The 22,813-nt window shown below is 41.4% G+C and overlaps 1 protein-coding gene across 1 annotated transcript in view; it reads right to left on the bottom strand.

Annotated features, from left to right (window-relative positions):
- Positions 1–18,994, bottom strand: part of BRAF (B-Raf proto-oncogene, serine/threonine kinase) — a 78,794-nt gene extending 59,800 nt beyond the window's left edge. The window contains exons 1-2 of the mRNA XM_071422474.1: positions 18,677–18,994; positions 2,740–2,841 (exon numbers count right to left, since the gene is read on the bottom strand). Of these exons, the coding sequence (XP_071278575.1) occupies positions 2,740–2,841; positions 18,677–18,808 (234 nt within the window). The 5' untranslated portion in view covers positions 18,809–18,994. The remainder of the gene's footprint in view (positions 1–2,739; positions 2,842–18,676) is intronic.
- Positions 18,995–22,813: the final 3,819 nt, after the last annotated feature.

The following is a 22,813-nucleotide window of genomic DNA, read 5'->3' as shown; positions in this document are numbered from 1 at the left end:
AGGCAACAAAGGGAAGGGTGATGCAGTTCAAGAAACACACTAGCAAAATTATTCATACAGATTCTGGGTAAAAGCAGGACTATATTACAGCCAGAAATGAGTCTTTGGCAAAGCAATAAAAATAGAAAGATCAGAAGATGATGGATGGAACCTAAGTTCCATTACCTTCCCACACGAGGGTTGTGGTGAGACTACACAGACCACATCCAGACCTACCCACAGACTACAGGTAAGAGCTGAAGGGGAAAGAGGAGCCCTCCACAGAAGTCAGTGATGACACCCTCAAGTTCTGATGACAGAACTTGAGCCCCAGACCCAGTATTACACATTAACTCTGTACATGAGAAGTTTGCTATTCCTAACACATCAGACAGACATATTTTTATTTGTATCAAAACCACTATGTTTTCTTAGTTCTGCCTTTGCTAGAGGCAAACATGTTCTTTCACACTTTATCACAATACATTGAAAACTTTTTACATATAGCTTTGTTCTTCTGTACTGCAACCAGAGTTTTTCTGGCCCTTTCTCTGACAAGTGATGGAATACAGGAAGTCAAAACATGAGCTCTAGCAGGAACAGCTTAGATTCAGATAAATTTCTGCCAAGTAAATGCTCAGAACAGAAAGCAAGCCCTGTCTTGACCAAGCCAAAAGGTGGGAAATGCACAGAAAGGACACACTAGACAACTGCTGCTGGACTGAAATTAACAGTCAAAGGTAGAGAGTAAACTTGCTTCTACCTGTATCTGGCATTCAGCAATAGATTTCTTCTTTTTTTTCCTTTCACACTTTAGTTCTACCAGAGGAAGTCTACACACTAAACAAATTACAGGTTTGCAGCATTTAATTCTGTTCACCTTGATAAATGCATCTGAGGATGATCTAATCTATGCTAGTGACCATTCACATAAAAAGTTCTTTTCCTCTCTCACCCCATCTTCTAGTTCTTGGCTCATGGCTGCAACTCTTTCCCTTCCCTAATCTTAACCATAGCTTTGCAGCTCACTGACTTCGTCATGATCAGTTTAAACTACTACCTGGATGGTAAAGTAATCCAACAAAACTAGGGTATTTTCCTTACAGGTTAGTGACTGTTAGGCTTAGTCACTGCCATTACTGCAAGTATCTGAACAAAGGAAGGTGGGCAACTGCATAGCAGAACAAGCTTTTCATGTCAGCCATGGTGGGCTCTTCCCACAGGACTGTCCTATGGGATAACAACTGCAAAAGCACAAAGTCAGCCCTTTCACCTTCCGCCCAATGGCTTGTGGCTCCCTAGTCAGTACCAGCACTACCTGTCCCAAGACATGCTCATGACCCAGTGGAGCTCACTGCAGCAGGGGAACACCCTGCTCTGCCTCATGGAGCTGCCCCGCCACGCTGATGAGCCAGAGCTGGAGCTTCAGCTCAGTGGCACCGGGATCCATTCAGCTTGCAAATCTGCTTTCAGATGCATGACTTGTGGTCACCAGCTATTTCAGACTTACTCTTCATGCTGTCATAATAATTTCCTAGTACCTATTTATGACTGCAAATGCTCTTCTCCCTATCAATGACCTACAACACAAACACAGAGCTTCCAGTAATGTATCTTGGTTTTAGTTTCAATAAAAGCAAGTGACAAATAGCTGAACTAACAACTTCCCTACTTTAAATCCAGACTTAGAGATGCATATGCATGGACTAAGTTCATTATTTTTGCAGTTTGATACACAATCTAACAAAACCCACTTGCATGTGGAAATAACAAATCCAAACATAAGGAATGAACCAGTCCTTGTGAGAACAGAGGTGTGCTTAAATGTAGCAGGGTGGATAAAACACTGATAGCACTGATTCAATGCTCCCATTTCACATTAGCAATAAGTAAAACAACTACCAAGGGCCTCATTTGACCTTAACTGTTCAGGACGTAATGTCAACATTTGTATAATCAACCTAGTGCCCTGCTCTGACATATTAAGATAAAAGCTAGAAGTACCTCAAATAATGAGATCTTTATTTTTAATTATCCAATACCTTTAGGCGGCAATTGCAAATACAAGGACTAGAAAAGAAATCTGGTTGACCTCCAGTTATTTCAATACTTGAGGGAAGCACAAAAAGGGCAAGTTTGAAGGACATGATGCCCCTTCAATTCCTAATAGAGGTAACTTTTGCATGCAGCTCTTTAAGCTCTAAATGGTCTTGTGTCAATGCAACTCTATGAATTGGAGTGATGAAAAAATACAGACAATGAATTTGTAGTTAGCTTAAAAATTCAAAATGGCTTTAAAATTTTACTCCACCCCACAATTTTATCTATTTCTGTAAGAAGTCCCCTTCTACTAATGCAATTTTTTGGATTATACATGACCATTTTTCAATGACAAAAAAGGGAAGTCAACTGCTTTAAAGGCAAAGTTAGTCTTACAAAATGTTTTCATGTGTATATATTGGCTTTAACACAGCATGACTTTCTTCATTATAAACACAATCTTCTCTCCCCTGCCCCCTACGAAGAGGCTTGACATTTCTATTGCACCAACATTATTATTACAGCATGCCACTGATCGTCCCCTATTGAATTCCCAGGAATTCCATACAGTTCCTTTCTATCTCTTAGAAGAGAGCTCAGTTTGTAATGCACAAGGAGAATATACCCTTTTAAAATAGGTATTCTCAGTTTTAACCTCAGATACTTCACATAAGATAACACACCTAATCTATAACCACATTTGTTTGAATGTAAACTTACCTCTAAATATATTGAAGGCGGGTTATGCTCTCCTCCAAATTTGTCTAGCAGTGCTTCTATATGTTCTTGTGTCAATTTAATCATCTGTTTGATGTTCCATACCTAGAACAGAAAATATTTTTATTCATTAAAGGAAGCCTAGAGAATCTGTTCTAGAACAAAACAAGAATCTCTCAATATTTAGTAAGAGAAGTCCATAATAAAAATTTTAATTATCAATAAACGAGTACAAAAGGCTATCCTGTTCATCCAGTGTCAGTAATAGTTTACTTCTGAAATACACAGAAAACTTACATTTGGTCTTAAAATTCAGGACCCATTCAACTAACAACTTCTAAGAAGTTTGTTTTTGGTTTGTTTTTCTTGTTAATCAATCATGTTACATATTTTCCTTGCAAGACTTTGCAAACCAATTTCCAGAGTATTACAAAATTCAGTGAAGGAGTTTTTCTATTAAACCTTACCTACGTGTGTTAACAATACTCACAATGCCATACCTAAAGTTCTATTCACATGGCAATAGGATCTCTTGATTTTAAATAGCATTTTCTATGTCTCAACATCCATATTCAGTCTACCCTGCAAGCTACAGACCTTGGACATGACCTGAACAAGACATTTACCTCCTGTGCACAGAGATGACCTACAGCATTGTACTGTGAAACCACTCATGTTGCTACTCATTCTTCACAACTGGAAAGAGTTCACTTTAGGACTTGGACACTACCTACAGGTGAACAGTATCATGAATCTGAATTTATACCTAAATAGGCAGCAAAGCACAAAACCGAGCCTTTAAATAATGCTACTCTGATGTAAGAAGCAAGTCCAAGCAAAATTAGAAATTTATAGCAGAGGATGAGGGAGGAAGAGAGGAGAATTGCTCCTTCATACATACTGTTATTCTGACTACTTATCAGAAAAAAATTATTCAATCAAGTTTTTAGAGGCAGGATGCTCTAAAAAGCATCCCCAGAGTGCTTCTTCTAAAGACAGTTAAAAGATTCCTGTTACCTTTTCCAGTCTATCTCTTTTCTAATTAATGGATTGTAATATGTAATACATAGTCTCAAGATCAGGTCTCAATGTACAAATTGTGACAACCTACCTCTGCAAAAAAAACCCCATGCAAATAATTTCATATTCTAAAGTAGGCACCAATAATAAGATGCAATCCAAGATGGATCAAAACAAGTTTTAATATGTAAATTGAGAAGCTCACAAACAAACAAACTCTAAAATAATGAACTTGCACTTTGCACATCACCTTATTTACCCATTCTATTTCTGGATATCAGTTATCTGCCAGCAATTTCCTGAAGTAAACTAATGATTGATTCACTTCTAGCCCAATTTTTGGAACAGATACCAGAACAAAGACTTCATCAAGAAGCTGCAGTTGAGCAAAAATAGTTTCCTCAGGAACAAGCAAACCAAACTACAAAGAGTGAGAGTGGGGGGATACCAAAGAATGTGCTACTCAAGTATTCTGTATGTAAATTCCCTTGAGGCAATGGTGGGAGTCAACTTGCTTCTCAACTTGCAGTCATTTATCAGTGAACCTAGGACTGCCAACCAGCAGCAAAGAGGTTTTCTGTATTTGGCTAGTTTTTCCCAAGATGGCAAGAATTAGTTGTGTGCTTGGTGAAAAGAACAAGCATGAATCAACACCATATCAATTAACCTGTTCAGTATAAGGCTTAGAACGTTTGCTTACCATGTAATTTGTAACATGCTGTTAATCTGGGCTGCATGTATTGAGAATTCCTGGCAATCTTAGCAATTATCTCAGGACTACCAGAAATAGGTTTATTAGTACTTAAGGAAATGTCTATTATTTGGTTATTCTGGCAATTTTACCCAGCAAAGGTTTTCCTCATGTAAATGAACAATTTACTACACTTGACTGCCTGGCAATGGGGAAGATGAAGAGGAAAGATTTTTGGCCGACAAAGCAAGACAGAATTGCAGGAGAATTTGAGGTAGAAAGGGAACTCTTTAGGTCATCTGATCCAAGCTCCTCTTCAAGCAGGATGCCCAAGACCCTGTCCAGATGGTTTTTGAGTATCTCCAGGGATGGAGAGTCCACAGCCTCCCTAAGGCTGTGCCAGCGCTCAGTCACCCTCACAGTAAAAAACGTTTCCTGATGTTCAGAAGGCACCCCCTGTATTTCATTTTGTGTCCACTGCCTCTGGTCCTGCCACCAAGCACTGCTGAAGACAGCCTGGCTCCATTTTCCATTTGCCCATCATCTTTGTGGCCCTTCACTGGACACTCTAGCCAGCACAGCTCTTCCCTCCAGTACAGCCACATTTATCTTGTACTGGGGAGCCCTAAACTGGACACAGCACTGCAGGTGAGGCCTCAGTGCCAAGAAGAAGGAGCCCCTGCCACATGAGTTTCCGAATATTTTTTTTTTTCAATATCAATAATGAGTAACTTCCCTGCTCATATTATTTTCTATTTTGTGTCCATAACCAGAACTTTGCTTCTCTCTTCTCTTACAGTAAAGATACCAAATAACAAATGTAATACCACTAGCAATATGCACAATGAAAGCATGTAATTTTGGACATGATGGCAAGAGAACCAAATAGCCTCCAACAAGGGCAGAGATCTTCCTCCAAAGTTATATCATGACAAGTGGAACCCAACTAATTTAGGCTGCCAAGCAAAATTGTGGGTGCCCCATACCTGACAATGTTCAAGGCCCAGTCGGACAGGGCTTTAAGTAACCTGGTCTAGTGGAAGGTTCCCTGTCCATGACAGGGAACTTGAAGCAAGATGATCTTTAAGGTCCCTTCCAACCCAAACCATTCTGTGATTCTAAGACTGATGAAAAAATTTTAAACTTGCTGCCAGCTACCAGTCTACAATAAAAATATCTTCACCTGAAGAAGATGAAATTACAGTCTAACAGAAGATAAAATTCCTCAGAGGAACCAAAAACATTGTCCTGAATTACCTAATATGTATCTGTGCAGGAAACCAAGAGCCTTGACATAAGTGAACCCTACAGGCAAACTTAATATTGATTCTATAATCTTAGAAAAGCTCCTCATACATTTAAAAGTACACTGAAGGGAGAAGGAAATTAATCAAAGTCAGCCATAGCAACAAATAATTACTTGTTGCTCATAGAAATGGAAAAGCTATTTTGTGTGCCATATTCATCAAGTCTTCTGACAAGATGAGAACTTTCACAAATCTAGTATTGACTAGCATATTCTAGGCCAAAAACACATATTCTAGCACAAGAACACATATGCCATAACAAATTTCCAAGCTTCACAATTTCCTTTTAAGTGGCAATTTGTACTGCTATTTACTTAGAGCAAATTTACCTTCTGGCTTCCCGCATCTGTGAATGTACTAAGACAGAGCTTTTGTGATCCAGAGCAATCCTAAAGTATCTGGCTTGAGAATGAACCCCTGTGCAGGCACACTGCATCCTACTACACAAGATCAGTTGCTACTTCAATTGAATTGAAGGAACTCAAGTTTTTTCCTCACTGGAACCCAGAACAAGTGACCTCACATGACTCAGAAAAGCTTGCTGCTGCCCAGCACAGCACCCACAGCTTTTGCCTCACAAAAAAATCCACCATCCCTGTTGCCTTTTCACAGCCAGCAGAGCCAGCAACTTCAGCCCATCTTTCCTCCTTGCAGACTTGCTCGTTCAGACAACTCAGCTTGGTTTGTGTGACGAGCACAGCCCAGCCTTGCAGACCTTGAGCCAAGACAGAGCCCCATCTTGGCTGTGCAGAACACCCTGGAACGCTAAGTTCATCAGAATTACATCTCTGGAGTTCAGCAGCACTCACAGGGACATATGTTTCTTTAAAGTGTCCAAATAAAACCCAAATGTGCAAAAATGGCCCAGCAAGGGTCTCACAGCCCATAAGCACATACATTCCAAGACAACACCAAAGAACTGCCTAACAACAGAGACACCAACACCATGGCATATGGAATCCTTTTATCAATCAGTTCCAGACCAAAGAGCTTGTTCCTACACCACAAAATAAACCCAAGTTTTTAAAGATTAAAGTAATCTTTTTATCCACTCTTTATTCACATTTTTTTAGAAGTAAAAGAAAACTGCCTGAAAGTTATTAAGAAAGAACAGACATATTTTTTCTTATTCTTATGAGCACTCCACTATGTTTATGAAACCCTCACACCTGTAGGAAAACATAAAACCACAATTGTCAAGTATCTTACAGAAATACAAAAACTGATGCCAGCCAGCCTCAGAGACAGTTGCTGGAAATGTAAATGCATTTTGAAGTAAACCTGCAGTGCATCCAGTACTGCCCACATGCAAGTCTGGTCTCTTTCCAGAGGAAACAGAATGGGGATTTGAGACACTGTTTAAACTGTAGTTCCATGAAAAAGTAATGAATCCTTTACAGCTTGGATAACCATATCATTTTTCCAAAAAAAGCATCAAATAAATGTTTCTGGCCTATCTTGTAGCATTAGGTTAAGGTTATTCTCTATCACAAGAGATTAGATTTGATTCTCCTTTTAGTGCTGCTGACACAAGGAAGCTGACGCAGGCTAACATAGACACAGGCAGCCAGACAACTGGAAATATTCCAGATATACTGGAATATATCAACTTGAATCTGCCTATTGTGGATAATTGTGCATTAATTTTGCAAATAAGCACTCCCTTACAATGCAATAAAGACGATGACCTATTTCAAGCCAGAGGCAAGTCAGATACAGTAGAAGCCTAAATCCATTCTATTCAGGGAACACTATGGCTGCACAGACCACAGAGGATGTTGAGTTGGAAGGTACCCACAAGGACCATTGAGTCCAACTCCCAGCCCTGCACAGGATCATCCCTAGGAGTCACACCAGGAGCCTGTTCCAGTGGCTCCCAGGGAAGGAATTACAGCACCAAGCCTGAAAGAGAGCTCAAGAAGCCTGTGGACAATAATTTCAGGTACACACAAGGTTAAGCCACAAAGTTATTTTCACATCCTTTGCTGCTTGTCAAAATGTGCAGTGCCCGAGACATCACAAAGCAAACCTATCTTCATACTTTCTGCACCTGGCATCACTACTCAAATCTTGCAGAGCATCCCAACTCTTAGCTGTATGATTCATACTTGATAGAAGACACTGAAAGTTCAAATCTATTCTGTAAAAAAAAAACTGCATTATTTGTCCAGGACCAGTATATCCTGCATTTGGATTATCACACTTGGTGATGACAGAGAATACTCTCATAGAACTAACAGTGTAATTAAATAATAAAACAATCAAGAATTTAAGTATTTCATTTGGAAACTGCTTTATAAAAAGGACAAAATCATCAATACCTATCTAATACTATTCCAATCAGTCCTTTCAGTTTTCTTTCTTACACCATCAATTCAATTGTTTGGTCCCCTGAGCAAGGATCCACTTTGTCAGAAAACACTATAGAAAGCTGTCATGTATGAGATTGCCTTTAGCTGGACTAACAGATCAACTAACTTGAAAGTTGGATGCTTGGGTGAAAGACAGGCAAGAGGACATAGGAATGGGGTTAATACCAGGGCAGCCCACAAAACCATTTGTATAATATGATGCAGAATATGTGGGTTTGAGTTTCTATGCTGACAATCACTGTTGCCTCTTTCTTGCCCTTTGGTACCTCCTTCAGGTACTTTCCCCCCTCACTCATCTCAGTCCCAGTCCTCTTCTTAACTCTTCCTAAGCTTGCTCCTCATTTCCTGCAGGCATGTGCTGGAACAAGCACAGACAGTGGGAGGGAGAGTCCCTGCCTTCTTCCAATACTCCAGGCTAAAGCTCCTCTCCATTTCTCTGTGGAAGCTTCTCGCAAGTTCTGCATTCTCTGTGTTCATTTTCCCACTTTTCCTACTCTCCTGGCTCTTCATGCTTACATTTCCAACAGTGCAGTTAAAGTTCATATTAAACAAACGTGATAAATACCAACAGCTGAAAAACTTCACTGAATTGAAAACCAGTCTGCAATGGCTTTCACATGAGAGTTTCTGCAAGTGACATAAAGGTCAACATCAAGCTTGCCTTTCCTAGTTCATATTGCTCAACTTTTTTTAATCTCAACAAATCATTTTTATAATTTTTATTTATAGGTCCTTTAAAATGTCTGAGATAGCCAACAATGGAACACTGTCAAAGTCTGTATGTAGGCAGTTCAAAATGAGTCAGTAAAATTTACAGCCTCAGACTAATAAATAAGTTACAGACAACAATATCTAGAGAAGAACCTGTAGCCAAGAGAAAAAGGACCTGTAATCTCTTTTCCACAAGAGCCTATGAATGTATCTTTCTAGACTCATGACAAATGGCCTTAGGGAAGATGTACAAGACTACATTTAGGAAGGAAAATCCTCAAGATGAGGTGCAGCATTTTCAGTACCACCCTCTCTGACAACTAGGATCATAACTAGGTCAATTAATACAGTAATGTGATCAGCGAGCATCTGCTGTAAGCACAGCAGTTAATGAAATATTAAAAAGGCTTCAAGATGAAAAACTATTTTCCATTTAACAGGTAGCAATTTTTATGAAGGAAAGACTAACTTGTAACTAGCAGTGCAGGTTCCAGCTGCATCTGACACTGCTCCTCTTGAACAAAACCATCTCAAACAAAACCAAACACCCAACAACCTCCACCCTTCTCCAAAAAACTAGGCAACATCTGACTAAGTTAACACTCAAGTATCAAAGTACCATCTTTGAAGAATTCACAGCAGAAACTATCCCTCATTTCTTGCAAACCATCCATTGCAACTGAGAGTAATCTATATCTTTTGCTTTCATTAGTTCTAAACACAAACTAAATTGCTCATCATTCAGCTGTACTCTTAAAGCCAAATAAACAGTGTTTCAGTCTGACAGGCCTTTGCCCCTTAAGTTGCCTCCTCTTTAACGAAGGAATTCAGACTTCAAATGCTCCTTACATCTTACAAGTGTTTAAAAATTTATTTTAAAATAAATTCAAAAACTGTAAAGGATAAAGCTCAGTGAAGTCTATTCTCATACCACAACCAAGCAGCTCCTCTGTAAGAATGAAGCCACCCAAGAGCCTTAGGCACTCACTGACTGCTTTGCAGCTCACACCAGCCAAGATGGTGGCTGCAATTATCACATTGTCCTTGGCTATTTACCCCTGCTCTCTTCCTTACTCTTTCTCCATAACTTAAACCTTTGGCTGAACCCTTTCAGTATGCTAAACAAGTGAAAAATTGTTCTTTTTGTCAAGGTTAGCTTTCTGCCAGTCTACTGTACTTAAAACAGCTTGGCAAAGGACTCAGTGATCATCTCAGCTGGTGAAAAAGTCACCTTTGCTCTCTATAGCTCACACTTAGATGGATTCAGGCTACCATGAAGCAGCAACCTTTCTGTTTAGGTTTCAATTCTCTTTCATTCTCCCACTTTTTCCATCCCCTGCCATCTTTACTGCTTGCTGCTAAGTAGAATTTGCCTCCAAGCACTATAAAAAGGAAAGTTAACAAATGTTCTCTACCACAGTAGAACAGCAGTGTGTGGAAAAATAAGAGCTGCCTGTATCCCTCATTTAAATCATTAACCACCAGTTGCACAGCTAAATCCTTAATTCCATATTTTTCATGGCTTTTGTATTGCAGTACTACTAGTCCCTCTTATTCACTTTGATACTAATTCAGTAGTCACGAGGATCACGCACAGACCGAGCTCAGGAACAATTCACTGTATTACATTCATGAATTCAACAACTTCTCCCTACACACTAACAGGTTTAAATCAAAAAAGAAAATAAAAGAGGAAATAAACTATTTAGATTTTCTAACCCACTTAAGAATGCAATTTTGCTTTAGCCAGGTAACTACCGGAGAATCTCAATAACACTAAATCCATATATCAGTGACATTTAAGAAAGATTATATGAAGACACCAAACTATTTCTCTGCACACCTAAAGCTGAAAAGTCACATTTGTAATGGAAAGCAAGCAACCAGCCAGGTAATTACAATAATTGCCTATAAGAAGCAAATACTCGTCCAGTAGAGCTCTTACCAGCTTTGGTCACATTAATTAAAATGACAAAACAAATAAACTCAGTTTCAGCTGAACTACAGAACTTAATTCTTCTCTCTCCTTGCCAGAGTACACAATTAATTACACTAGGCAGAAAAGATAATCAGCACCTATTTAAAAGTTCATATTATCAATCCATAAAATAATTTGTTATAAACTTTGCAATATTCCACCATTAAACTGTTTCTCCATAGTAATTATTGTGCACGGTTTCCTACCAACTGATTAGAAAATGTAAAAGACAGCTGGAATTTTTGGATGAGTACAAATATACTCTGCTTGTTTAGAAATATTTGTGATCCAATAAAGAAGTTAAGGTATCCTATTTTTATCACAAACAGATCTCAAAAGCTGAAATAGAGCAAATGTACTTCTTTCTTATTTTTAAAACACAAGTAATGTGCTCCTAGTCAAAGGAAATAGTCAAATAGGAACTGCCACAGAAACCACATTCTCCTAAACAGCATTCTATGTTCTACTCAGCAGACCACCCTGCCTTAGCAACCCCAGTACCACCTTGGAAAATGAAATTATTTAAAAGGCAGAACTGGCTCCTTGCCATACACTGTAGAATTAGGAAAGTAAAAAAAATGAAAAAGTTACACTAACTACTTAACCTAGAATCTGGAAAAAGTTACATCAATTCTCAATGATTTACATAGGCTTAAAAATGTCTCAAGAGACAGTACAAACTGTATTCTGGAAGAATTATAGAATGCTTAAAGAAATCTTTTCTGAAAGCTACCTCAGATGATACTAAAGACTCACATTTAAATCTACATTATTAAACCTATTATAGAGAATGTTTGACCTATTAAGTTTAATGAATAAATTTTCAAAACCAGATCAAAGACTAAGGCACCAATATAGAACCATCCAGTTCTAAACACTGAGATACTATCAACTTAGTTATAATAATGTATTTTATTTCAGGTTGATTTTATAGTGCTTTTCAAACACCATCAGTGAATACCTTGTACTAGAGAGAGAAAGCTAGACACACTGAGTCCAGAAATGTCTACCTTCAAACCCTTTATCTGAGATGAAAAGGAGAAAAAAAATTAAGTTGCCATGTCTGTGCCCCAAGTGTCAGACAATGTTGCCTGAACACAATGTAACTGCATTTGGAGAGTTTTATTACTTACCACTGCATTTAACAACAGCTTTACTAATAATGATACTGTTTAAGAGGCCTCACTATGTAACAAAGCAAGACATTAGAGCCTGTATCCCCCTTTCTAGGGTCAAAAACTCCAAAAAATTCCTAGCTACTTAGTTATGCAACACATTTGTAAACTAAGTTCACTCCTTCAATAACAGTCTTTTCTGCTTGTCTCCCAAAGAAAGATTTTAAACCAAGTTGGTTTCATGTAGAAATTGAATTGCCCCTTCATGCTAAGCTTTGTGCAGGTATACTGGGAGAACTCACAAAAATATTTCACTTGATCAGTACCTCAAAAAAATAAAAGCGCCCTTCAGTGCTCCAAACTCATATGATCTCCTGAATTTAATACTGATAGTGTGGAAAATTCCTTTGATACTGAGCACTATATCTGGCACTGCACAACAAGCTCCATTTTGAAGAGAAATTCTGTTTTCTGATTTTAAATGCTCATGTTGGTTGGGGAGTGTCATGGTGGGATGATATCTGGCAGCACTGCTCCCTCAAAACTCGTGCCTGAACTGGCAGCACCTTCAGTCAAAGAGAAGGGTTACAAATTAGACTTTTGCCTGTTTTACTTTTTTTTGCTAGGGTCCACATCCCTAAAATTTAATTAGAAACAGAATAAAGAAAGACACTGTTGCTGCTCCTCCAAAACTCACAAAGGCTAAAAAGGTGCAACAAACCAAACACCTGCAGCAAGGGGCTTAAGCAGGAGGAAAAAAAAAAGAAAAGGCATGTAAGTCTGCATCAACCAGCCCTCTTTAGCACTGGCCACAGAAGGGAGAGTCAGTTGAATGAATACCTATTTCAATGTCTTGCAAAGAAGCTGTGCACAGGAGGGAGGATTGGGAGGATTCCACTGTACGCCCCAAAAGCTCAAGAGCAAGTGGAATAAAAAAGCTGAAGCAAGAGAACCCGTGTATTGCATGCTGACTTCTGTATCCTGCACTAGCTGTGAGAAAGTAGCTGTGTTCACACACAGATGTGTGAACAGTTGAAAATGATGAAAACCATCTCACACCTCACAAAACGAAATACTGTACCCAGAACTCTCACGTGGTCAAGGCTGTTGGAAACGTACACTTGCTACACAAGAAGCTCACAGACACCTTCACATCCCTGGCAGAGCTATGGCATGCAATCCTATTTCTGTAAAAGGCATGCTCAGAAGGGCTCCAGAGAGACCAAGGAAGATTCTTACAACCTGGGAGGGGGAGCTCAAGACCTTAAAGTCTGAGGTATCAGGACCTAAACCTGACAAGCCCAGCTAAGGAAGTCTCTGAGCACAACTTCTCATTCAAATATATAAAATTTAGGCTCCAATGGAGTTTTATGGGACAAAGATAATTTAGAATAACCAAACAGAAAAGGGGACACACACACCCCCCATACTACTACCACAACTCCCCCTAACCACATTCCTTTAGTGTCTCACTTCGTTTTAGAACTCATTGGGTGCTCTTCATGTTGAGGAGGTTCCACTCACTGAGTTTGCAGAAAACTACTGCAGCAAAAGCAGTGCTGATTTCCTTCAGTGCCAGTGAGTGGAGCCAATTCAGGACAGGCCCTGTGTGGCACCAAGGGGGCACAAGGGAGTAGGTCTGGCTGAGAGGGGTGACCTGGGCACAGCAAAGGGCAAACCCTGCAGCTCTGGGTGCCAGAGCACCATTTGATTGACTGAGCTCAAACTGCAGGGACAGGGAGCAGCAGACACCACAGGGACTACAATTATGACAGGGCATTTCTGATACATTGTACATTTCACCACCCTTCAGAAGCCAGTGGTTCAAACTGAAAATAAAACTTGCACTTGGCCAAAACTGTGTTTCAGAAAACCCCCTCCATTAAACCTGAAACACTTTCCTTGCAAGGCTAGACTGCAAGAGAATTAGTAATTCCATGATCAATCAAAACCTTCTTTTGTTTCCCTTGTAAGTACAAATAAAATTAGATATCTTTCTAAATCAAATTCCCTCCAAAATATTTCATGCATTCAAATTTTTGACAGACATAATGATTAATTAAAGTGAACTACAGATTTGTTACAAAGTGGAATATTACAGCCTTAAGAAAACTTGGGGGTTATCAGTTTATGTTAAAAAGATAGCTGCCATCAAAAGATATCTGCATTAAAAAAAAAACCCAACCAAACAAAAAACAGAGCCAAAACCCAAAATGCATTTGGTCTACAGTATTTTTAACTTCATGCAACAAAAGAGTTGCCACTCCTGGCTAAACAAGTGTCAAGAAGGGTATTATTAGAACAGCTTTAAAAATAAGAGGTCTTTGAGTTTAACAACTACAACAAAACATAAATGGGAATTAAGAAGCAAGACTGTAAGTCAGGAAAAAAAAATCAGTACTAAACATTTTGTTCCCAACCAGTTTGTGGATATCCACAGAGATAAGAAACAAGCTTCCCAAGACATCACAACTTTCCAGAAGGAGCCACCACACTATTAAGTAAGTTTTGTGTAATCAAACAAGCTACCACAGGACAGAGCTGGTAATCCTATTCCCTTTTGGGAAAAACACCTTAAGTAGAAATCTCTACTATCCCCAGTAAACCTAAGTATTTCAAGGTTGTGTTCTAATGTTCGATCCACCTTGCCAGAAATAAATCATAAAAACCCTAAGGAAAAAAAAAGATGAGAGGTTACCAAAGTAATTGTTTTTTTTTCACCTGGATCAACTTTCCCCCATCGCTCCTGATGTATGTTTGCCTGTTGAGGTGACAGTCTATTAATGAACAGTCTATTAATGAGCTTATAAATAAGTTCAGAATGTCTATTTTCATGCTTCACTATTCCTAGCCATAAAGAACAACATCTCATGGTAACATGGAACCATCTCCTCTGCTACCACATAAACTCACTACTTCTGGCAGTAACCACCACAAGCCTGGCAAACGAGTTATTTGCATTCTTCTTTGCATCAGATTAGACAATTTCCATGTCTTTTTTCAACAACTTCAGATTTGACTGAGTCTTTCTTCAAAGCTCTGACCTTCCAGACTTTATATCACTGCTAGTATTCTGCTCTAGACTCCCCTCAGCCAGACCATGCATTTCTCAAAGCTGTGACCCAAAGTCAGACAGTATTAACCATGGTCTTCCCCATGCTATGTAAAAGAAACAATTATTTCACTTATCTTTTGAGATATACTACTGCAGAATAATAGCTCCAAGATGCTTCACATCCAGCTCCACTTTAACTTGTCCTCACAATTAAATAGGATGTCATTCACTAACTATGAAGTTACTTCACTCACTGAATACTAATGCACAGAAACGTAATTGAGATTGAACATAAAATGTGTTCCCAAAACTACAAAAGCAACGAAGTAAAAAACCACTCATATGGTTTCAAGTTTCCAACTAAGTAGCACGCTTAATAGTAAACTCTTTAGAGAAACAGATACTCTAATACCCAGCACTATAGGTTCCTTAAATGTTACTGTAACAAAATCAACCCCACTTTTACTTCATGTACCTACATTACATTAGGAGAACCCATCACTTACTTCATATTGTGAGGTTAGAGGTGCCTTTTCATTCTATCTTCATTTTATATATCTTTTCATCCATTCTCCATTTTACTCTTAAATCTGTTTCATAGGATTAAGGTTTCTAAATTTATAACTAATATTCATGCAGGATAAACTCCAGCATTGCTGCCTAGAAAACAACCACCCAGCAGCTCAGGCCCTCACTTCACAGCCTTCAGAGTAATTTTTGTCTTACAAAGAGCAGTTTAGGGTACAAAGCTCCGAGTACAGAAAATCCCATTTGAATTATTTAATATTGGTGTAAATAATCTCTAGCAACAAGAGCAGAACCTTTCCTCCCAGCTGTCACACACTCCTTACTATATCAACAACCCTGTAATGCTCTGAAAACCTTCCATCCAAACAATCTCTTGTCCTGAGAACTCATGCTGGGGAAAAAGCCAACCTCTGTGCCTGCGGAGGCCAGCTCGCACCCGAGGCCTCCCAGCACCAGCAACCAAACAGGGAGTGGAAGAGGAACAAATTTCTTCTAAATGCACTTGCCCCTACTCTTCCCAAATCCTTCTGTCTCCAAGAAGTAGCCATTTCCTGTATCTTTTTTTATGACTGCATGGACAACTACCCTAACCAACTCTGAATTTTAATATAGGGGGAAAAAAGATTTAGCAATACTCATCATTAGAAGATTTTTAGTAACAGCACTTTAGCTACCAAAGCAACTTTTAAAGATAAAAATTCACTATTTGACTAAGAGCTGGTCATTAATTGAACAACATGGCTTAAATTTGTTTTCCAAAGCCCCAGCCCTGGAGAATTCATAAGGGACAGTGAAGTAGCTGTAACCAACACAGGGCACTCGATTACAATCTCAATGCAGAACATCTCGTTTACCTGAGGGCTCTAATATACAAGTAAGGTGTGTAAGATGACTTGAACATCTGTCACAAATTCTTGTCTGCTCCCCCTTTAAAAGCAGAAGCTGAGTGCAGGACTGAAGGTCTGCCTTCTGGAAATCAGGACTGCAATTCCCTAAAGGCTGTAGGAGCTGGAACCTTTTCAGGTATTGCCTTAAATAAGTAAGGTCATGCTCCTTGACAGGCTTCCACAGCAAGGTTACCTTTAAAGCCCCGGTTTACCTTGTCTTGAAACAATGAAACAAAACACTAGAACATGTACTTACATTACAGCCATGAGTCAGTTACAAGCTCTTCAGTATTTCTCTGACTTATGTCACTTTGAACTTGCCTTACACTTTAGGTTGGCTTGTTTTAGTATTAAGGATAGTTTCCATTTTAACTGTGTCAGCAATTTTTTGGGGTTGAACTTCATTAAGGTACAGGTTCAGGTGAAGTAATAGGTGCACTTATACAGTAAACAAAACATAATTACCTACAACTCGAGGAAGAACTAGTTAACTACAGAACAAAACCACATCAGAAAATAAAAACTCTACAACAACCAGCTCTGCCTTGAGACCCATGTGTTTCAGTATTTCCAATATAGAAGAAGTTTGTTTTTAAATAATACAAGACTATCCCCCACACAGTTCCTAAATGCTTACACCTGTACTGACAAGCCATTAACCCTTCTGCTCAGCAGGTGTTCCTCATGCTGGACCACTTATCTCTGCCTCATCCAGGATGGAAGCAGCCACACTATGTAATTTACCATTTGGTAATGGTAAACCTAATGACTGACACAGTCTCAAGCACTTTTGAAGTTCAAGTGAGTTAAAGTAGTTTCACAAATACCCCCTTCAGTATGAAAATTGTTCTATAAAAAAATTCTTGCCTCCTGCCACTGCTTTTCCCTCTCTTCTATACTTCAGTTTAAGCAGCTCAGTTGTATTGTGTTATTGCTTCAAGGGCCACAGTATAAACCAGTAATTGGATTAATTCCATATTTTTTTAAATGACATAAATAACTGAGAAATTCAGAAGCTTTTTAGCCTCACTTTGCTGCTAAAAGCGTGCGTTTGTTAAAGCCCACTCTTCAGGTGTTTGGGTTTCTCAACCAGCTGAGAGTTTCTCCTTACTCAGGAAAGTTCAGACTGGACTGGCATTACTCAAGGTGTTTAATCACCATGCTGGGTAGGTGTAAAATAGATGTGTACTGCTGAATTTTGCATACCTTCAGCAAGAAAGTAAGTGAGGAACTCCTTCAGAGGAGGGAATCAACCTCACATCTTGCCAACATCCATAGGGACGGACTCTTTCCCTACTTCTCCTTTCTGGCCATCCACCCAGCAGGAGCTCTAGCACTTCTCAAACTTCCCAACCTACTAATTCCACTATAATCCAGTACGCTATTAATAAATAAAATGGATAAATAAATCCCCCTCCCAATCTTTGGGGATTTGGGAATCAAACTGGACCCCTCGGAGAGCAGCTGGTCCAAGCCAGCTCATTTTCCCAGCTGGAGGCTGGACAGGAGCGGCTCCCAGGTGGGCTGGGCTCCTCGCAGGGCCACAAGGCTGCTCAGAGACGAGAGGTTTCCCACCAACCGCACAGACACTCCAGGGAAAGCTGAGCCGAAACACTCTCCAGCCGGTAAGGCTGAGAACAAAACAGCAGAGCTTGTGGCATCTGTATTTACCTCCAGAACAGACTCGAGGCATGGCATCTGGCAGGTTGGTCTGCCTTGGATGCCTACAGTGCTCGAATCTGCGAGGCACCTTGTGTTGTTGCCGCACAGTTTATTCCCCCTTCCGAAAACATTTCAGAAGCGTTCGCAACTCACACTTCAGCCCCAGCAAAACAGGTAGTACCGCTCTCTCCCCGTGGGATTGGGAAGTTAAGTAATAAGCCCCAAAAACACAGGAAGTATGTAAGAGAGACACCGAGCAGAGGCCTGACATCCTCACTGCCTGCACGGTGCCCTGTCCGTTAACATTTCCTAAGACGCTTTGTGCAAAAAACCTCCACAAAAGGCACGTCCGCAGAGCGAACCGAGCCCAGCCTCGGCTTTTAAACGCATTTCGAGTGTTTCAAAGCCACCGGGGGGAACCGATGGCAAACCCCCGCACGGCGCCTTGGCGGGACGCGGCACCCGCGGCGGCTCCGAGCGGGGCTCGCCCTCAGCCCGGCCGGGCCCCGCACCCTCCGCGCCGCGGCCCCCGCTCCCTGCCCCCGCCGGCACGGGCCGCCCCCGGCACGGCCGGGCCCGAGCCCCGGGGGCCGGCGGCCGCCGCGTGGCCTCACCTCCTCCGGGATGGCCGGGTCCCCGCTGCCGCCCCCCGCGTAGCCGGCGCCGAGCGCGGGCGGCTCGGGCTCCATGTCCCCGTTGAAGAGCGAGGCCCCCTCGGCGCTGCCGCCGCTGCTCAGCGCCGCCATCTTGGGCCGGAGCGGCGGGGCGAGGGCGGGGCCGGGGGCGGCCGCGTCCCCGCCACCGGGGCGGCCCCAGCCGCGACCCGTAGTGCGAGGGGCGGGCGGCGAGCGCGGTCCCGGCCCGCTCCCAGCGCCGCCGGCGCGTCACGGCCGGCCTCGTGACGTCACACAGAATCGCCGCGGCCACGGCGCATGGGCCCGCCTGACGTCACCGGGAAGCACCGTGACGTCACGGCGCGACCGCCCCGTCGCCCTGGGAACTCGGACGTGGGCTCGGCCCCGCCCCCTCCCCGCGCCCCGCCGCCGCAGCGCCCCCTGGCGGCCTGGGAGCGCAATGGCGGCGCCGCCCCCGCCGGGCCGGCCCCGGGAGCGGGAATGCCGGGGCAGGAGGAGCCTCGCGCACAGCCGGCTGCGCTACCGAGTTGAACACCGCTGCCGGGGACTCTGCGGGTCCTTCCTGGCAGCGGGGAAACCCGGGGTGCCGGTGGAATTCAAAGGAGAACGAAGGGGATGCCGGGCATCCCTCGGCGCACGGCAGCGCTGCGGCTCTGGGGTGAATCCTCCCCGACACGCAGCGTGCGGCAGCCACAGGCTCGCTGAACACTGCCAGGGTCACCTATGGGCTGTGCCCCCGGTGATAACTGCAATAATGGGTCCTGGGATCGATACCACAGCGTGGTTTCCCACTGACAGCCCCTCAGGCCTTGGCTGCCCCCGCTGTGCTGCGCTCACACAGCCGCTCCACGCCAGGGAAGGGTCGGCTCTGGCTCCGGATCTGCTCCGATGCCTGGCTCTGACACCGGGATCCCTTCTCGGGGACATCACTGCTGTCCCCCAGAGCTGCTCCCCCGTTCTGCCCGGTGCCATCGCTCCCTAGACTGGCCGAGTGTTCCCATCTCAAGTACAGCCTCGAGCTGTGTCTAATCCCTGTGTGTCACACCCATGGAAATGCTGCTTACACGCATGAAACACCTGCTAAATCAGGTGGTTTAAGCTGCTTTCCTGCTGAAAGGTCTTAATTATAAATTAAAAAACGGCAACTGTATTTGAGTGCATTGCAAAGATCGGCTGATGGACCAGAACAGCAGCAGCAGGACTTGAGAGAAAGGCTGTTCTAACACAGCCTGGTGTATTTAATGGTAGCCAGCTAAAATACACTAGGTTGAAAGCTGCAAGTGCAAGATCCTTATCTTTGTTTCACTTCAATTATGAACGTGTAACCACACAAGCTCTCAGTGTATATTGCTGGTGAGAGAACTGAGGTTTGTATTTCACCTTTCACACTGCAGGCCATGGCTGTGGAAAAGCACTTCAAATGCAGTTCTATACTGGCAGTGTTGCAACTGGTAAATAAATGCAACTTCAATTTAATATTTCAATGGATTTTTAATTGATTTTTTCACAGGCTATGCTTGCTAAGAGAGGAGCTAGGGTTTGCTATGGCTGGAGCCCTGCAGTGCAGTCAACAGAAAGGCTGCACAAGTATGTAAGAACCAAAGGCACAGACTAAGCAGTTGGCCAAGTTTAGAAGTTTCTCTCTAATAGCCACATTAATGAAGAGGATAATTATCAGCAAGTCCTGCTACGCAGCAGCAATGCGTAATGGTAGTGAAAAAAGGCTCACAAACTCTGGAAAATAACACCCATGCTAAGGACTGAACACTGGGACAAATCTCTCTGATCTCTGAAGGAAAAGGCAGCAGAGGTAATGGGAGATAGCTCTCCCAGCACATAGCCTGTTGTGGAAAAGCCAACAGAGTAATAGAGGTTAACTAACAGCATAAGGCCATTCATTTCCACGAAGTTTTTACCAAGGGATAATTAATCTCAATGTACAGAATATTGTCATCTTATTGCACGGGTTCCACACTGTTGTCTCCTATCACAGAAGTTTCATACCTTCTTGGTGTTGTCTCATGGACATCTCCTCAGAGCACTGACTCTTTCTTCTTCACAAAGCAGCCAAATGACTCCAGTTCCCTTCTCAACCACCCACCCCACTCTTTTATAACATCTTCTTCCCATTGGTTACAGCTGTGGCCTGTTAAAGTCAGGCCTGTTCCTAATCTTAAATAATTGGCCCAGCTGCAACTCCTTAGGGGTAAGATTCTTTCTACACTGTCTTTATTTTCTTATATTCTATCCCTCTACAAAATGTAGTCAAAGCCTTTTTTAATTCCCCAAGCAATTTATGTCCAGGGCATAACCCCAGCAGTGGAATTAGTAGACTACTATCAATCTGTAACTTGTAATACTTTTCCCATTGCTTTTAGTGGTGTTGGGTCTCTTTCTTTTGAGGTTCTGATTATTTCCAGTAGATTTGCATTCACTTTGAATTCTGCTAGACTTTCTTGTCCCATTTGATGTTCCACCGAAGAGCTGCAGTTCTGATACTGAGCAGTCATGTCCAGTACTGGAAACACAGCAGAATTGCCTCCAGAAATACATGAGATTTAAAAAAAACCAAACACCTAAGAAGTACTTTAAAAGATTTTTGTGTAGGAAAGAGACAGAAATCTACTACTCATACTATGCTTTCCTTTTGACTGGGGGAATCCACACCTAGTGACAAATGGAATTTTCTACTCCTTCACATGGTGGCTACTTGGTCTCTCTGCTTGATCCTGATGAAAGATAAATAGTTAATAACTGTAGCTATTTCTTGGTGATATGAAATGCTATCTAGTGATAATTCATATCATCAACACCTTTTACAGAGACTAGCTTTCATGATCAACATAGGTCAAAATCAAATTACAACCTAGATGTGAAAGGCAGGTTTCTGCTATCAAATCTGTGGGCCACTGGCTGGTTAACTCCTGCAATGCAGCACAGCCAGTTTATCTGGTATTGCAGCAGGTAATGCAAACTTGTAAATGTAAAACCTGCCACCTCCCACCAAACTCCTGGTTATGCACTGGGGTTTGATCCTCCTCAGAATTTTTTAAATTAATTTGATTTGAATGAGAAAACAAATCCAGCTGCTAAAAGACCCAAGACTCTCCACCTACGTTGCCTACCACCAGAACATTTGTCTGATCTAATCAACACCTGCACTTTCAGAGAGCAATCTTTTAAGCAGTCAGTAAGAAAATGTATATGTATATATGTACGTATATATGATTACCTGAGAGCAGCTGTCTCATTGTGACATTTGAACACTTCATCTCTTCTCAAAAAAAACCAACCAAACAACCAAAAGCCAAACCAAACCAACCAACCAATCAAAAAAACTCCAAAGAACAGACAACAAAAAACCCCCAAAATCCCAAACAAACAAACAACCCAAAAAACCCACGACAGATCACCAAAACTTTATAAGATCTTCATTAAATGCTCCAAAATGTAAATATCCAAAAGAAATATTAGATGAAACTAAATCTTGGTCTCCTTTATTATATACTCTCAAGAGAAGACAGTATCTCAAAAACCTCCAGCCTTCCACTTTCTTAATCAAAACAATTACAAGATGTGCATATTGGTGTGATAATTGATATGATTTTTTTAAAGTGGTGTGAAAATTTGATACACCTTCAACTCAGGATGTCTGAAGTGCCCTTAAAATTTATCCAAATTTCAAAAACTGCTGAGCTTTTTCATGCACTGAAAAGACAGTATTTGTCCTGTAAATTGTAGCATTTGTGCTTGGCCAATGCACATTTGAAAGTGCTTGTTTAAATTCTCAGTAATACCAGCAGAAATACAAGTCTGGATAATTTGTAAAAACACAGATTCTAATGACACCAGTTGTGTTCCCTGTTACCTTGGACAGAAAAGCAGAACAAAATGAAGCAGAACAAAAATTAGGCTGTTGTCCAGAGTTCAGTAATTTTTTGATTACTAGTCAGAATAATACACACCTAAGAAAATTACTTTGCTCTCCAGAAAAAGAATGTAGGAGATATTTTCAAGGATATAATCCAGATAATTTTTTTCTTTTGCAGCTCTTTAGCACCTATAGCAGTTTGTTATCTCTCCCACTCTAAGATATACTATACATGTTTTCATTTT

This window comes from Agelaius tricolor, unplaced genomic scaffold, assembly GCF_023055355.1.
Source record: "Agelaius tricolor isolate 1412-34295 unplaced genomic scaffold, bAgeTri1.0.p SCAF_3, whole genome shotgun sequence".
NCBI lineage: Eukaryota > Metazoa > Chordata > Aves > Passeriformes > Icteridae > Agelaius > Agelaius tricolor.
The sequence above is the reverse complement of the archived record's forward strand: the minus strand, read 5'-3'. Positions and strand labels throughout refer to the sequence as shown.